Raw genomic sequence first — 15,972 nt, forward strand, 5'->3', positions numbered from 1 at the left:
TAGGCAGGTCAGCGGGGGAAGGGGAGAGGGGTCAGTGACGTTACCACCAGCTGCCAGTCACGTCAGAAGCAAAAGCAAGAGGGTTTGCGGGATGTCAAATAAGACAATTATAGTGTCCTGACAGTTAAACCTGTTGCCCTCAGGTCAGTTCTGACCCCGTGTGTTAGACTAGAGCTGAGCTTTCTTGTTGTAACCCTTGTGGAAGCAGATCACCAGGCCTTTTTTCTGTGGTGCCACTGGGTGGGTTTGAACTACCAACCTTTCAGTTAGTAGCTGGTCACAAGCAGTTTTTGCCACCCAGAGCCTCTCCTGATAGGTAGGTAGTACTTATTCTAAGTGACTTTTGGTGATCTTCCTTTTGTGTAAAGATTTCAGGACAGGGCAGAGGCAGCAAAGTTATGCAGCTTTCCGTGCCAGGAGAGGGGGCGGGGGAACAGAAGGAAGAAGCATTACAGAGCTCTTACTGTATACGCCACAGCGTCACCGGTTTACCTCTGAGAGCCAGTGTCAGGGAACAGAATGGCTAAGAACACAGCTTTGTGGCCAGACCTGGTTCTAGGCGCAAAACCCCAGTTTCCTCTTCCAAAAAAGGGGGTAACGGTGGTTCCTTACCCACAGACTTGCTAGAAAGCATCATGAGTATATTGTTGGCATTCAACAAAAGTCGTTATCACGGCGACGGCCGTCTGTAGGCCTTTCTGAGCATAATGGGAGGTCGGCTTCTTTCTCCCTGTTTTACAGATGGGTGGACTGAGGCTTAAGGACGTGAATTCGCTTGTCCGAGATCTTTCATCTAGCACATGTCAATGGCTTCAAGCCTGGATTGATGGTCCACTCTGTGCCGTGTTACATGGGTTTCTGGGTGTCTGTGCTGGGTGAGTTTCTCTTCTTTCTGGTCACGGTTGATGATCTGGGCGGTGGCTTGTTGATGGCAGCAGCAAAAAGCACTGTGTCACAGACCCTGGGTCAGGAGAGATTTTTCATCAGTGTTGGCCACATTCATCTGGAGAAACCAAGAACCTGTTTGCCGTCGAGTCGATTCCGACTCATAGCAACCCTATAGGACAGAGTAGAACTGCCCCATAGGGTTACCAAGGAGCGGCTGGTGGATTCAAACTGCTGACCTTTTGGTTAGCAGCCCGAGCTCTTAACCACTATGGCACCAGGGCTCCCATCCCTGTAGAATGAGCATTTGGAGTGGGGTGGAGGTGGGGTGTCTTTCCAGCACTGTACTTCGTGACTGCGACTTAATACAGTTTCCTTTTGCTCTTCTGTTAAACTCAGGGTTTTTTCTTTTTGTATGTTTGTTTTGCTTTTTAAATCTTGTTAAATATAGTGCAAGAGGACAGTGGTGGGTCGATGTTCTCGCCTTCCATACGGGAGACTTGGGTTCCATCTCCAGCCAGTGTGCCTCACGTGCAGCCACCACCTGTCTGTCAGTAGAGGCTTGTGTGTTGCTAGGATGCTGAACAGCTATTGGCGAAGCTTCCAGACAAAGACAGCGTAGAGAGACCTGGCAATCTACTTCCAAAAGTCGGCCCAGGGAAACTGTATGGATCACAACGGTCTGATCCTTAGCTGATCCTGGGGAGGGCGCAGGACCTGGCAGCGTCTCATCCTGTTGTGCCTGGGGTCACCACGAGTCGGGGCCGAGTTGACGGCGGCCAGCAGGGGTCACCACGAGTCGGGGCCGAGTTGACGGCGGCCAGCAGGGGTCACCACGAGTCGGGGCCGAGTTGACGGCGGCCAGCAGGGGTCACCACGAGTCGGGGCCGAGTTGACGGCGGCCAGCAGGGGTCACCACGAGTCGGGGCCGAGTTGACGGCGGCCAGCAGGGGTCACCACGAGTCGGGGCTGAGTTGACGGCAGCCAGCGACAACAGAGATGGGGCAGCTTAGTGAATGGGGAAAGGGAGGTAGGAGGCTGGGTGTGCTCCGGGAGGGCGGGGAAGTCGACCTTCAGGCTGTGTGTGGTGATGTTCCTGAGGGGTCTCTAGGCCCGGTGTCAGGGTGGCGAGGACGCCCACCCCCAGGCCTCCTCTCTGAAGGTAAGAGGGCCTCTCTTGGCACCTTCCTGCATTCCTGCACTGGATTGTTGTAGGGAGGCTTCAGAGAACCTTCTGGAGCTCAGATACCCCCACCCACCCTCTTCATTGATGACTGCCAAGGGGAACGTGGTATGAGGTGCTGATTTGGGGTGTGCACGCTCGTTTGTGTGTTGGAGCCCCTGGTGGTGCACACGGTCAGCGTGTTCAGCTGCTAACGGAAAGGTTGGAGATTTGAGTCTACCCGGAGATGCCTTAGAAGAAAGGCCTGGCGACCTACTTCCAAGAAATCAGCCATCGAAAACCCTTGGAGCACAGTTCTGCTCTGACACACATGGGTCACCATGAGTCAGAGTCTCCTCGACCACGGCTGGTTTTGGTTGATGAGCAGGACAGTTCAGAGTCCAAATGGAAGCCTAGCCTGGCATGGTCAGGAAAGGGCCTCGCAGGAAACACTCTGGCCAGTGCTGGACACACGGGCCTTGTTGCCTCACCTCGGGCTCTGGCTCAGTGCCCGGCATGCTTTGAAAATCTCTTCTTTTCCCATCTCTGCTTAGATATCGTTTGGGTTTCACAGAAAGTAAGTGGTTCGTCAGCTCTGATCGCTTTTCTAGGACCTGAGACAGACGAGGGGTGTCCGGTGGAGATGCCCGATGTTGGGATGGAACCTGCCTCTCCTCGTGTCTGTCCCCCTCTGGCGGACCGAGCTCTGTAAACAGTGAGGGGGCGGCACACAGGGAGGCGCCTGTCCATGTGGCAGCTGGGAGGCAGTGGTGTGTCGCGGGGTCCCAGGGTCTGGGAGGGCAGGAGCTGTGGTTTGAGAAGAGGTTAGGAGAGAAGAGAGGCTGTCCATCTGTGACATGTGTCATAGCTTGAACTGTGGGACACCAACTGTAGTAGTGTTTGTCATAGCTAATGCCTCTCTAGACAGTGCTGTGTCAGCACTGGCCTGAGCTTACCACCCGCCCAGACAAGCCCACCGAAGCCAAGGCTGTCTTCTCCGAGGGCTTAGAAACTCCGCAGACCAGGCTTAAACAAACGACGGAAGATATCACGTGAGGAGCATGTTAGAGCACCCGCTGGGTTCCCTCGGAGCTCCAGAGTGACAAGGGTGCTTCCTCTGAGCCGGCCTTGACAGGACAGCTGTGTGGGTGGGAGGCGAGGGGCGGAGGTGGTCAGTGGGTCTGTGACTCGACGTGCCTGGAACATTTGGATGTAAATGTCGTTGCTGTGGTGGCCAGGGGCACGTGGAGCGTTCAGGGGATGACCTGGAACCAGGAACAATTTGCAGAGGCCACAGGGCCTGTGGCTCCCTGCACCTTTGGTCCCAGCTGAGCACGTGCGGAATGGCCACAGCCCCTCTGCCCTGCTCGTCCATTTAATGCCCTCTGTGACCTACTCACACGCGGGCGTCCAGCTCCTCTTTTTTCTGCATTTAGATGGTCTTGACTGCTACTTGCTGTGAAGGGTGTAACCAGTAGCAGGTAGGCTTGGCCCTTCGGTTCAGCAGACAATAACTGTGTTGCGTGCCTGGGACAGTGGCAGCGGGCGTGCAAACAGGAGAGGGACAGCCAGGAGCTGTCAGTGACTCTAGAAGTGGGGGCTGCAGGGAGAGGAAAAGGTAAGTCAGGTGTTCACCTCCGGCTGCTGATAATGAGATACAGGGAACCGAAGGAGGAGAAGGTCCGCCGGATGGAAAACAGGCTCCTGAGCTTGATTCTAGACATCATAAGCCTGAGACGTTAGTCCCAAAGGGTTAAACGCTCAGCCACTAATGGAAAGATAGGCAGTTCGAACTCACCCAGGGGAGCCTCAGAAGAAAGGCCCGGCGATCTGTTTCCAAAAGGCCACAGCCTCGAAAACTCTCTGGTGCAGTTCTACCCTGGGGTCGCCGTGAGTCCGAGTCTGCTCGATGGTACGTGGTTTTGTTTTGTTTCTAAGTCTGAGAATCTGGCAGGACACCCCCATGGGGACAGTAAGCAGGCGTGAAAGACACTTATGTTAGGCCCCCCACTTGGAGTCCTCAAGGGCCCCATAGTTCTAGTGAGAATTCACTCGGTGGCAGTGTCCCTTCCTATCTGCAGTGGTCCCCGAGATACTTTGGAATGGGGGAGGGGAGCTTCTTTTATAAGTCTCCCTGGCCTTCATCCTCAGACTTGAATGCTAACCCAGAGCCCCTGGCCCTGCGGCATAGCTCAGAAGCTTCCAGGGATCCTTGGAGCAGTCATGCCCGGTGGGGCCCTTCTCAGCACACTTGGGTGTGAAGAGATTCTGGGTCCCTGCAGGAGACTGAGTGGTGGCAGGTCTGAGTGGCCCTCCGCCAGGATGGGTAAAGTTGGTGAGGGCCTGTTGACCTGCACGCCCCACTGGGTCAACTCCATCCACCTCGGGTTTCTTACCAGTGATGGGGATGGTACGCTGGCTCTCTCATGTAAGATGAGAGAGGGACTGTCCCCACCAGCCTGTGGCTTTGGTTGGCAGGTCAGCGCGCTACCTTGAGCTGTGTTTGTTCATCGGTGAGACGAGGGGATTTGCGAGGTGCCCTTCGTGTGACCTCCACCACCAGCACTTTGTGTCCATCGGTGACCCTGTGTCCATAGAGTGGTCTTTTCCCATGGGAAAAGGTCTGCAGTTGTGGTTAGGTTCTCATCATGGTGAGAAGCAGTGTGGAGGGGTGACAGCCTGATCTTTGAGGTCAGGGACCCGAATTGAAACCCTCAGGCATCGTACGCTGGCTGTGTGACTCTTGGCAGTTAGCTACACCTTGCCAGTCCTTAGGCTCCTCATCTGTAAGACGGGGACAATACTACATCATGATAGAGGAAAGATTGAAGCGGTCAAGTATTTCATTTTACTTGGATCCACAATCAACACCCATGGAAGCAGCAGTCAAGAAATCAAACGATGAATTGCATTGGGCAAATCTGCTGCAGAAGACCCCTTTAAAGTGTTAAAAAGCTGTCACTTTGAGGACTAAGGTGCACCTGACCCAAACCATGGTGTTTTCAATCTGCTCGTATCCATGTGAAAGCTGAACAATGAGTAAGGAAGACCGAAGAAGAATTGATGCATTTGAGTTATGGTGTTTGCAAAGAATATTGAATACACCATGGACTGCCAGAAGAACCAACAAACCTGTCGTGGAAGAAGTATAATGCCCCTTAGAAGTAAGGATGGCAAGACTACATGTCACATACCTTTTACACATTATCAGGAGGGACCAGTCCCTGGAGAATGACATCATGCTTGGTAAAGTGGAGGGCCAGTGAAAAAGAGGAAGACCTTCAATGTGATGGATCAACACAGTGGCTGCAACAGTGGGTTCAAGCATAACAACAATTGTGAGGATGGCACAGGACCGGGCAGTGTTTTGTTCTGTTGTGCATAGGGTCGCTGTGAGTCGGAACCGACTTGACGGCACCCAACAGCACCATTTATCAATCATCTACCATTGTGCCTGTTTTCTTAACAGCTTTATTGAGATATAATTCACATAACGTAAAGTTCACCCTTCTAAAGTCTACTCTTGAGTGGTTTTTAGTGTATTCACAAAGCTGTGGATCAGTCACCACTGTCCTGACTCCAGAACGTTTTCGTCACCCCCAAAAGAAACCCCACCCCTGTTAGCAGTCGTTCCCCTTCCTGCCTCCCCTGGTAAACTATTGTCTCATTTTAACAAGACTTCAGAGGATATTTCTGGTTTAAGGTTTAAAGATTATCTCAGGGTGGTGTACCAGTTTTTGTGTGGACGTGTGTTTTTATTTCTCTCGGTATCTCATTGTGGTTTCAATATGCGTTTCCCTGATGACTAATAGTGATGAGCATCTTTTCATGTGCTTATTGGTCACTGTATTTCTTCTTTGGAGAGATGTCTATTCACATTCTTGGCCCATTTTTAAAACTGGGTTATTGTCTACTTATTGTTGAGTTGTCAGGAGGGTTTAGTCCCTGGAGAAGGCCGTCATGGCTTGGTAAAGTAGAAAAAACCCAGTGCTGTGGGCCAGTGAAAAAGCGGAAGACCCTCAATGTGATGGATTGACACAGTGGCTGCAACAGTGGGCTCAAGCAGAACAATTGTGAGCATGGCACAGGATTGGGCAGTGTTTCGTTCTGTTGTGCATAGGGTCGCTGTGAGACGGAATCTATTCGACAGCACCTAACAACAGTGACAACATTGTTGAAATGCAAGCGTTCTTTATATATTTTGGATCCTGTGTCTGGTTTTGAAATAGGCAAGCAATTGATGTTGCCTCCACTTCCCAGGTTTCTCACCACAGTCTGTCATCTTTTAGGAGATGTCTGGAACTAATTGCCCAGATACTGAGTCCCCAGCGTCCTGAGTCTTCGGCCCTACCTTTGTGCCTTGTCCAGAGCTCTTCTGAGCACAGAGCCCTGAGCCGTTCTGATCCCGGAGCTGCAGTCTGAACCCTGCAGCAGGGAGTAGCAAGGGTCTGGAGATGGCTTTGGCGATTTCTAAGTCTCTGTGGTTTCCAGGTGGAGGCTTGGTGGACAGTTGTACAGATTGTGCTGCCGAAGTACCAGGACACTCCCTACCCTGGGTTCTGGATACTGTGCACCACAAAGAGGTATCCCTGAGGACATTGGCCTCTTTCCCACAGTGCCCTGCCAAGATGAGGAAGGGATTTCCCAAGAGTGAGCTGGCATTGTAAGTCATATGTAAAAATGTCCCAAGGAAAAGCAGGGTCTATATTAAAGAGAAAGGAGTTTTATGGAAACCTTCAAAGCTTCTTAGAAGAGCTGGAGATCCCTCTCTATTCTGAGAACTTTGCTCCTCTGCCGAAACGGACAGCCCTCTCCCGGTGTGGGTAGCCCACCTTTCCTGCCAATTCAAATCCAGCCCCCCGCCCCCTCCAGGGCCCAGCGGGTCCCCTGCCCCTCCGGAGCGCCCAGGATGTCTGTGGTTTGGGCCTTTCCTGCCCCCAGGGAAGAGGTGCCTGTAGAGAGGAGAAGGTCTTGGAATTCCGCTGGTCCATCTGCACTGTGTGGTGACATTGCCAAGCCACAGGTGCCCCCCGCCTCAGAGGTCGGGTCTTTCCTTAGGCTCGAATTTGAAGGGTTGTGGACAGACATTATCGATTGCTAATTTTTTTTTTTGTTTTTAATCTTAAATGTATTAAGGCTGTTAAAAATCTCTTTAAGGCCCAGGACATTTTGCTCTCGAGAACAAAGCCCACCGGCTGTGTTTGGATGATTCTTACTTGTTTTTAAAGCGAAGGGAGGACCTCCACATCTGCCAGGTCCTTCACTGGACAACCAACCCCTCTTGCCTGTCCCAACACTCTAAGCTCCACTTCCCGACTGCCATTTTCCACCTCCAGAATGTGTGTCATCCCGCCAGGGTGAAATAAACCTGAAAATTATTCAGTCCTAGGAGAGTCTTTGGGGATTATCCAGTCCAATATTTTTCTAAGTCCTATCCAGACTTAAAAAACACTAATCCCATCAGATGTTTTGTGTGAGGGAGAAAAAAAAAAGCTTTCCTTTGCTAAGTAAGCTGGGTCCCCCAGCATACTGTATGGCCCCCTTGTGGATTCACAGCAGGCATTAGTATATCAAGGCTCTGAGAAGTCCTGCAATAAAGAAACCTGCTTAATTTGATTTAACCCAGTATTCTTAAAACTGTTTGAATGCAAGGTTCTCCCCACCCCCCAATAATAGCTGTTAACACCTCACAGGACACAAAGCACGCTTTGGGAGACATTTCCTTCTGTACAGACGAGGAAGCCTATGTCCAGGAATATGAAGTGACTTGCTCAAGGGCAACACAGAGCCAGACGTGAAAGCCAGTTTTCTCACTCCCGCTCCACTCATCTTTCTGTGACTGTTACCCTATCATACACTTGAATAAGGCTGTATCGGTTTTAAATGCCGTCACTTATATTCGTAATGAAAATGGATCTCGGTTCTGTCGTTTTACTGGTTTATACCTTGAGCAGACTCTCTCTGAGTCTGCTTCCTCATCTGTAAAACATGGGTTAAGAGTAACAACCTCATAGGGTTGTTGTGAGGATTCAACGAGATGGATACACCCTGCTTTCATATCTTCATTTTCTCAGACTTTGTTCATCCTGCCAGGTGCTGGGCACAGTTATCTGTGATTGTAAAAGGGAATAAGCATGTTGCAGTGGAGAGCTTGGCTGCTGACGAAAAGGTTGGTGGCTCAGACCCACCCAGCAACTCCACGAGAGATAGACCTGACAATCTGCTTCTGTAAAGATCACAGACAAGAAAACCTTATAGGGCAGTCTGGCTGTGTCACAGGTGATTGCTGTAAGTCGGAATTGACTCCCCGGCGACTAACAATGATAACAACAGGCGTATTACAGATACCAGTAAATCATTAGTGATGATCGTACTGGATATTTATTGAATGATGGCTGCAAGAATAAATGCACGTGAGAAGTAATTAACTACAGAAATTCAGAGCCGTATTAAATTGCTAAATATCCATGGGATTGGGGAAGAATAAAGGAGGGAGAGGCTCAAGGGTGTAGATGACCTGGAGGCGGGGGTGGGGGGGCAGCGGGGAGTGAACAGGCTGTGCTCTTAGAAAGCTGTTTTCAGCATCTCACCTCACCTGGTGCCATGGTACCCTGGGGCTGCCATAACAAAATATCACCAACCGGGTGGCTTTAATGAACAGAAATGTATTGTCTCACAGTTCCAGAGCTGGAAGTCCAAATCAGGGTATCAGCCATGTCAATTCCTCCTGAGGCTGTTAGTGGAACTGCCCCAGGCCTCTCTCCTGGCTCCTGGTGGCAGCTGTGGCCCTTGGCCTTTCTTTGCCGCCTGTAGATGCATCTTCCCGTGGAGCCTGTCTCCCCCCGCCCCCTGTGTGTTTCTGTGTCTCTTCCCCCCTTCTATAACACATCACTCCGAAGGTATTAGGATCAGGGCCCGCCTACTCCCGTATAATCTAACGGATAATGTCTTCAAAGAAAGACCCCATTTCCCCAAGCTGGGTCACACACAGGGACGGGGTTGGGACTTCAGATCCTTTTGGAGGACGCAGCTCAGCCCATAATACTGCCCTCCCTGTCTCCATTCTCACAAGATAAATATGTGGCCGAGGTTTCTTTATTAAACAGGTGCCAGTTTGCCTTTGGAATATGATTTATATCAAAAGAAAAATAGTGCCAGGCCGCGCAACAAAGTTGTCCTGAGGTGAGAAAGGCAAAGGGGAGGTGAATGGGACCAGGCAGTAGAGGCTGGGTTCAGGGTGGTAGGAGAACCCGGGGGCTCGGCACACTGGCCCCAAGGTGAAGACCAGCCTCCCCAGGGTGGGCCCACAGAGGGAAAGGGCTGAGATCTGAAGGGTCTGAGGGAGCCGTCGAAGGACTTCCTGTGTTCTCTGCAGAAATCCTCTGTACTACACCAGCCCAGCATCCTAACCTTGAGACGTGTGGTACAGCTTTGGGATCATACCTATGCCCAGGGATTTAGTGCAGCCAGGGCACCTGGAGGGGACCCCTGCTGACACTGACCACCATCGGCGGTGGGTGGGCCTGGATGCCTCCTTGGCCCCAGTCCTGTATGTCCCATCTTGTCCCCTGCTCGGAAACATACCAGGACCAACGGGTCTGCGGCCCCATGGACCTCTCTGATCCTCCTTGTCATGTCGCCTGGGATTTCTTCTGTCCTGTCTCTCTCTCACCAAAGGAGTCCTAGTGGTACAACAATTAAGCACTCTGCTGCTAACCCAAAGTTTGGTGGTTCAAACTCTCCTAATGGCTCTGTGGGAAAAGACCTGGTGATCTGCTCCATAAAGATCACAGTCTAGAAAGCCCTTTGGGGCAGTTCTACTCTATCACATGGAGTCACTGTGAGTGAGAATTGACTTGATGGCACACAACAACAACAGCTCCTTCTCTGGGTCTCGTCTCGGCCAGTTTCCTGCAGGCGTTTTGGGAGCACCATCTCTGGTTGGTGGCAGTAGCTTCTTCTGAGGCCTTGACCAGACAGCTGTGCCGGGGCAAGGGGTGGTTCGGGTGAGTGCCTGTTTGTTCTACGACAGCTGTGCCACCCACACAGAGCCTCTTCATGTGGCTCTGCTGTGCCGGCATCCCCACCCTGCAGGTGCCGGGTGTTCCCCAGGGCAGTACGAGGCTGACAGGCTGCGGCAGCCAGGTCAGGCTGCCCCACCCCACCCACCTCAACACAGCACTCCTGACTCCCACCTTGACTGGGGATGGTGGGGTGTCACAGAACCACAGAGGGCAGCCGCTGCTGGAGGATTGCCTTCTGCAAGCGTTGACTGGGACCCCTGTCTGGCATGACCTTGGGGACTTCACGGGGCCACTGTGGAAGCCACCCTGGAGGCTCCTCAGATGGTCGAACATAGATAGAGTCACCACATGGCTCAGCAGTTCCACTCCTAGACACATACCCAAGAGAACTGAAAGTCCATGTCCACACAAACACAGGCACAGAGCGTTTATGGCAGCATTGTTGATCATAGCCAAACAGTGGCAACAGCCCCAATGCCCATCAGCTGATCAGTGCATAAGCGCGATGCCACACACACAAACACACAAGGAGACAGTGTTGGACAGCAACAAGGCATCAGGTCCCGGTATATGCTACCGCACGGATGACCCTCAGGAACATTATGCTGAGTGAAAGGAACCAGGCCTGAAAGAACACATGCTGTGTGATTCCGTTTATATGAAATGTCCAGAGTAGGCAGACTCGTGGGGACAGACAGTAGATTGTGGTTGCCAGGAGATGGGGAAGGGGAAATTGGAAGTGACTACTAATAGGTACGGGATTTCTTTTTGGGGTGATGGAAATGTTCTGGAATTAGATAGTCGCAGTGGTTACACAACTCTGAATATAGTAAAAACCACACTGAATGGCACGTTTTTAAAGAATGACTTTTACGGTATGTGGATTCTAGCTCAATAATGCCATTAGAAAAACAGTCCTGGACTTGCCGTCACAGTCGGCTCCTTCGTGAGCAGGCCAGGGGGCCAGGTGAAGGGGGTCCTTACTGGGCAGGGTGATAGGATCCTGCCATGGGCAGACCCCCCTGTGGTGGGCTGGAGGAGCTGTGCTTTGGGGCACGGCTGATGCTCTGTAGGGCCCACGGTGTGTTTTAAGAATTTTGGAATGTCCTGAACACCTAGTTCCCACCCCCGAACTGCAGACACATTCCATTTGGGGCCTGTTAGATTTCAGTGGCTAATGAATGAATGTTCACACTCAGACATGTTTTAAACGTTTTATTTGGAAATAATTTCCAAGTTACAGAGAAGTTGCAAAAGTAAAAGTAGTACAAAAAATCTCGTATACCCTTTACCCAGACTCACCAGTTATGACCACCCCCGCCCCCACTTTTGCTCTATCATTTGCGTGCCACGTTTGCTGGCTCCCACTGCCTCTTGCTTTTTCTTCTCATGTACCAAGCCCAAGGCCATTGCCACCGAGTTGATTCCAACTCATAGAGACCCTGTAGGACAGAGCAGAACTGCCCCGTGGGGTTTCCAAGGCTGTAATCTTTATGGAAGCAGACGGCTACTCTTTCTCCAGCAGAGTAGCTGGTGGGTTCGAGCCACCGACCTTTCAGTTAGGAGCCAAGCGCTTAACCATTGTGGCACCAGGGCTCCTTATCATGTACATATACATGTAATATATGCATACAAAACCACCCACCCAGTGCCGTCGAGTTGATTCTGACTCATAGCGACCCTGTAAGACAGAGTAGAACATACACACATGTATATATGTTTGTGTGTGCGTGTTTTTATATATATATTTAAAACCAAACCAAACCCACTGCCCTCACGCTGATTCCAACTCATAGTGACCCTATAGGACAGGGTAGAACTGCCCCATAGGGTTTCCGAGGCTGTTTTTTTTTTTTTTTTTAATCTTTACAGAAGCAAACTGCCACACCTTTCTCCCAGGGAGCCACAGGATGGGTTTGAACTGCCAACTTGTTGGTTAACAGCTGAGCACTTAGCCACCGTGCCACCAGGGCTCCCTCCATACATGTAAAGATTTTGCTGGTCTTGAGTCGAGGTGGCCCTTTATCACGCCCTCTTCTCCCAGCACTAATCCTTTCTCTTCAAGCGGACATGCACCTGGATTAGGCCTGGGGCTGGTCACATTTCCACAGTTTGGAATTGTTTAGTATTTTTGTTACTGGTTTAGTAACTCAGCTCTGCTTTTCTCTTCTCTGATCACCGTTTCCCAGATTTCAGCCTGCAGTTCTCTGTCCTGTGGCTGAGTCGGTACACCTTAGCTCTTCATCACCTCCTGGAGCCTGGAGCCCTTGTGTGTCTGAGCCAGAGGTGGCCAGCCAACTTTCCCAGGTGCTACAACCTGGTTGTCTGTCAGCTTACTTTCTTTACCAGTTGCCAGCAGGTCGACTCCAACTCGTGGTAACCGCATGTGTGTCAGAGTAGAACTGCGCTCCATAGGGTTTTCAGTGGCTGAGTTTTCAGAAATAGATCACCAGGCCTTTCTTCCAAGGTGCCTCTGGGTGGAATCGAACCTTTCAGGTAGCAGCCGAGTATGTTAGCTGGTTGCATCACCCAGGGACTCCCGTTTTCCTCCAGTCCAGGGCAGAGGTGGGCTTCTGATATTATCCACCATGGTTTGGAAGAAGAGGGGCAAATGAGCAAAATGCAGAGTGGTTCCTGGATTTGAACTAGCCGGCGATAGAGTATCCTCCGGGAAACCCTGGTGACCAGCCGGGGCTTTATCCAGAGAGAACTGCATCCCTGTGGCATGAGCGAGTCTGGAAAATGGACCCCTGGACTGCTGATCCCACTTCCCTCCCCCTCGTGACACTCAGCACCTTGTGGGAATAAAAGCCAGGAAGCAAAAATCAGCAGGAGTAGTCTCTCTTTTCTTATTTTCCCATTTGCCCCTCAGAGATTCTTCTCCTACTTCCCCACCCCTTTTATTCTGATTCAGCAGTTCTGGGAGAGGAAAAATACTTAGCAAGGTGGGAGTTCCAGCCGGGCTCGGCAGGGATCCTATAGGAGCTGGTAGTTTGAGCCAAGAGAGAAGAGGAAAGTGGCTTCATGCAGAGTGGAAATGGAGCAAGGGCTTCATTTTGTGTGCAGCTCAAAGGGACCAAAGGGGCTTCGCCACCTGGTCAGGGGCCCAGGTGGCGCGCCGTGGGTGGGTACTGCGCGGCCGCGGGGTCCTGCCCGCCACTGAGAACTTTGCAGAGGGGCCTTGCCGCGGAGGTTGAGGCTGGAGAGTGCTGCCACTTTTTCCAGAAGGAAACCGCCTATTCCAAGTCCTCATATGTGGACACTCTGTGAGTGACCCGAGGCCCCCGGCTGGCTGAGCTGTTTTCATCCCCCATATAAACCCCCGACCCAGGGACCAGCCACTGAGCTAGCTTGTGTTGTATCGCTTGTTTGTTTGCTTTTAAACTTCCTTGTGGTAAAATATGTACAACACAAAGTTTGCCGTCGTAAGTGTACAATTCGGTGACGTTAATTACATTTGCCACATTTTATGACCATTGCCTCTGTTTGTTTCCCAGACTGTCTCATTTCCCCAAACAGAAACTCAGCACCTGGTAAACACCAGTTCCCCACTCCCAGCTCCTGTGGCCGCCGACTCACTTTGGTGTCTGTGCACTTGCCTGTCCCAGGTGTTTCATGTAACTGGGATCATGCAGTGTTGTCCCTTCGTAGCCAGCTTATTTCACTCAGCACGTTGCCGGGGCGCATCCATGCCTTAGCGTTTATCAAGACTTCAGGTCTGTCTGTGGCTGAGTCGAGCTAGCGTTTGTTTGGCAGTGCAGTCCCAGCTCAGACGTACAGATGGACAGACGGACAGAAGGTGTCCTCCAGACCACAGCTCATAGGGCCCGCCCAGGGTTGTGTTTTAGGGTAGCTCTCCCCTGGCACGCTCTCAGGAGCACAGGGGCTCCAGGACCCCTTGCCCACCTGTTGGTACCTGTGGGGAAGCACCTCGCAGGGCTGCCTGTTCAGGCCCTGCCCACCGTGCCAGCCAGGCTCCCTCCTGTGTGGCGTGGACACCAGGCCAGGGCCCCTGGCCACCCAAAGTCCATGAAGGCCCCCATGCCAGGCCATTCCTCCGTCTGTCCATTCCACAAGGGACACCTCCTCACACACCTGTCTCGTGGGCCTGCCGTGTCCACTCTACAGGGGACGTGTCTACGTGATGGGGGACTCCTCCCCACTCTCCTGCCCCATCACTTGCAAGTGCCTCTACGTGGTCCCTTCATCTCTGGGACATTCCCATGACACTGCCTTTCCTTCAGGTCCCTGATGTCTCCCAGGTGTTCCTCTCAGGTGGGGGCAGCCTGCTGTGTCTACTTCTGTTGCGAAGTCAGGCTCCTCTTCTCCCCACTTCAGCATGCCCTGTGTCCCTCGGTGCCTATGGGATGCAGTTGAGCTGGTGAGAAGACCCCTCCAGGTGGTACTCCAGACACACATCTTGGCTGTTGTCAGGCGCCCTCAGTCCCCATTGTGTTCACTTTAGGTGGGTTCTGTCCTGCTTTATCTTGTGTTGTTGTTGTTGTTTGGTGCTGTTGAGTCGGTTCCAACTCATAGCAACCCTACATACACCAGAACGAAACACTGCCCAGTCCTGCGCCACGCTCACAATTGTTAACGCTTGAGCCCATTGTTGCAGCCATTGTGTCTATCCATCTTGTTGAGGGCCTTCCTCTTTTTTACTGACCCTTCACTTTAGCAAGCATGACGTCTTCCTCCAGGGACTGATTCTCCTGATAAATGAATAAGGAAGACCGAAGAAACATTGATGCCTTTGAATTATGGTGTTGGCAAAAAATATTGAATATACCATGGACTGCCAAAAGAACGAACAAATCTGTCTTGGAAGAAGCACGCCAGAATGCTCCTTAAAGCAAGGAAAGTGAGACTATGTTGCACGTACATAAGTCGCCATATTTCTGTACTGGGCTCTGGAGGGCTGTGGTGGTTCAGTGCAGAACCCTCACCTTCCACGTGGGAAACCTGGTTCAATTCCCAGCCAGTGCACCTCATGCGCAGCCACCGCCCGTCTGTGAGTGCAGGCTTGCGTGTTGCTGTGATGCTGAGCAGGTTTCATTGGAGCTTCCATACTAAGACTAGGAAGAAAGGCCTGGCAACCTAATTCTGAAAATCAACCAGTGAAAACCCTGTGGATCACAACAGTCCGATCCACAGCTAATCATGGAATGGTGCAGTGTTTTGTTCCATTGTACACGGGGCTGCCCTGAGTTGGGGGCAACTGAACAGCCACTAACAACAGCAGCACTGTGCTCTGTGTTGTATCTGCACACGACCCCAGGCCCTCTGGGAGGTAGGTGGCGTATGCATCTTCAGTGAAGATAGGTCTACTCTGGCCGCTGACCCCAGTGCACGTCTGACCCTCTCTGGCCTGTGCCCCAGTTCCTACCCCTTTTCCTTGGGGGGAGCGCACTCCTGGCTAAAGAGGTCGCTGCGTCTCCCTGGACCCGCACACCCTTCAGCACTATCGGTGATGGCTGTCCTGTGGTCCGCTAGCTTTTCCCACATCACCATCTTGTCACACTGGCCCCTGGAGAGGCAGGCAGTCCTGTTTTTGCTGTGCCTGGAGCCCTCCCCCGCCCCCAGCCCTTGGGGTGGAGCTCGAACACAGTAGGGGCTCTGCAGGTAGTTCTGATGTTCACCACTCAAAGCCCACAGCTGGTCAGCAGGGTTGGAACTTTGACTTGTCATTATTAGGAGATTATTAGGCTCTAAAGGCCTGCTTTACACCAACTGATGTTACTAGAGGCTGATTGATAAACCTGAACCCTTTAAGGAAAGGGAATCGTAGCACCCCAGAGAGGCTGGGTGTCCATACATGGGGCGTTTCCTCTTCGTCAGAAGGCCCTTCTAGAGTCGGCTCAGTAAGAGATCACGAGGCACTCGTTGGGCACAGAATTTGAG

The 15,972-nt window shown here is 51.9% G+C and overlaps 1 protein-coding gene across 8 annotated transcripts in view; it reads left to right on the forward strand.

Moving 5' to 3' along the window:
- Positions 1 to 15,972, forward strand: part of HIPK2 (homeodomain interacting protein kinase 2) — a 194,693-nt gene that overhangs the window by 36,398 nt on the left and 142,323 nt on the right. For 5 of the 8 annotated variants that reach the window (XM_064289659.1, XM_064289661.1, XM_064289665.1 and 2 more), the window contains one exon: positions 742 to 875. The exons of 2 other annotated variants lie outside the window; for them this stretch is intronic. In XM_064289659.1, the coding sequence (XP_064145729.1) occupies positions 827 to 875 (49 nt within the window). In that variant the 5' untranslated portion in view covers positions 742 to 826. Of the gene's footprint in view, positions 1 to 6; positions 876 to 15,972 lie in introns of those variants that run through there. One more of the 8 variants, XM_064289664.1, reaches the window with a different exon arrangement.

The sequence above is a fragment of the Loxodonta africana genome, chromosome 8, assembly GCF_030014295.1.
Source record: "Loxodonta africana isolate mLoxAfr1 chromosome 8, mLoxAfr1.hap2, whole genome shotgun sequence".
Lineage (NCBI taxonomy): Eukaryota > Metazoa > Chordata > Mammalia > Proboscidea > Elephantidae > Loxodonta > Loxodonta africana.